The sequence below is a fragment of the Cavia porcellus genome, unplaced genomic scaffold (assembly GCF_034190915.1).
Source record: "Cavia porcellus strain 051 isolate PalLab524CR breed Dunkin Hartley unplaced genomic scaffold, mCavPor4.1 scaffold_17, whole genome shotgun sequence".
Taxonomy (NCBI): Eukaryota; Metazoa; Chordata; class Mammalia; order Rodentia; family Caviidae; genus Cavia; species Cavia porcellus.
The window spans coordinates 68,364,615-68,366,220 of NW_026947500.1; the positions used below are offsets into that span (position 1 = coordinate 68,364,615).

The window sequence follows — 1,606 nt, forward strand, 5'->3', positions numbered from 1 at the left end:
CTAGTTTAAAGACAACAATCCAAAACATATTAATCATTGTTACCCTCTAATTATCAAGTGTTGAAATTTCCTTTTACTTTTTTCACTTCAAAATAAAAAATCCTCAGCGTTTTATCCTTCAATGTAGTGAGATACACAAAACTAAATACTTCATTTTTACAATTTTCAAACATGAATTGGTATCATTGTTGCACAAACAATATTCATAATCCAAGTCTAAAATTTTCTCAACTTCCCCAACTAGCTGTTCTTCTAATAGGAAACATATTAAAGACTCAAAGTTCAGAAATCAAATAACCAAGAAAACATAAATGTATTTAAATGTGAGTTGGGTGTTTAGTTTTACAATATTTTCAAACCTACATTCCAAATGGATCACAAACATCTTGGGATTACACTCTCCAGCTAAGAATCTTCTTTAGGGTGCTACTGATGTCTTTGTTTCTCAGGCTGTAGATGAAGGGATTCAGCATAGGGGTGACAACAGTGTACATCAGGGAGGCCACCATGCCCTTGCTGGGAGAACAGGACACATCTGAACCAAGGTACACCCCAAAGCCCGTTCCATAAAATAAGCAAACAGCTGAGAGATGAGAGCTGCAGGTAGAAAAGGCTTTGTACCTCCCCTTGGATGATGGTATTTTTAGAACAGAGTAAATAATTTTATAGTAAGAGAAAAAGATCCCCAAGATGGGAAAAAAGCCATAGATGACACCAACGATATATGTGACCATGGTGTTCAACAAAGGATCAGAACATGAAAGGTTGAGCAGCTGAGAAGGGTCACAGAAGAAATTAGCAATTTCCATATGCTTGAAGCAGTTGGACAGGAAAACAGTTAAATTATGCAGTTGAGAATCCACAAGGCTAAGAAAGACAGACGCCAAAAGTAATAAGGCACAGCGATGTGCACTCACAGTGACAGCATAATGCAGGGGGTGGCAGATGGCCACAAAGCGGTCATAGGCCATCACAGTCAAGAGCATGTCATCCATACAGGCAAAAAAGACAAACAGAGACATCTGTGTAAGGCACACCACGTAGGAGATAACTCTGCTGTGAGTTAGGATGTCCAGAATCATCTTTGGGACCGTGGTGGAGGTGAAGCAGATATCATTAAAGGACAGGTTGGAGAGGAAGAAGTACATGGGGGTGTGGAGGTGGGGGTCAGAGCTGACGGCTAGGATGAGGAGCAGGTTCCCCAGCACGGTGATCAGGTACATGGATAGGAAAATTCCAAAGAGGACCAACTGCATGTCTGGGTCATCTGAGAAGCCCATGAGATGGAATTCGGAGACATGTGTTTTATTGTGCATTCTGATAATGCTTGAACACCTTTTCAGAAAGAAAATTCACTAAGAAAGTGAAATCACACAAAATTCTGCATATGTTATGTATACAAATATCCCCAATGAAATTATGCCTATATGAAGGCTGAAAACTTCAACGATTGTTTCTATTGTGACAAAATTGACTGTTATAACATCTTTCATTACTTGGTGGCTTGCTTTCCAAAGTCTTCCATACACTCATACTTTACAGATGCTCTACAGCACAATGTTAGGAGACTAAGAGCAGTCGGCTTCAAAAATCTACAAGACAAGTA

At 39.5% G+C, this 1,606-nt stretch overlaps 1 protein-coding gene across 1 annotated transcript; it reads right to left on the reverse strand.

The window, feature by feature from the left end:
• Positions 1-392: 392 nt before the first annotated feature.
• Positions 393-1,346, reverse strand: LOC100731886 (olfactory receptor 7E24-like). The gene has a single exon (XM_003461719.4). The coding sequence runs from the start codon at positions 1,314-1,316 to the stop codon at positions 393-395; it is 924 nt and encodes a 307-aa protein (XP_003461767.2). The 5' UTR covers positions 1,317-1,346.
• Between the last annotated feature and the right edge of the window lie 260 nt (positions 1,347-1,606).

Bases quoted from the DNA above. Each gene is read 5' to 3' on its own strand.
- LOC100731886 (XM_003461719.4), bottom strand. From the start codon at position 1,316: ATGCACAATAAAACACATGTCTCCGAATTCCATCTCATGGGCTTCTCA.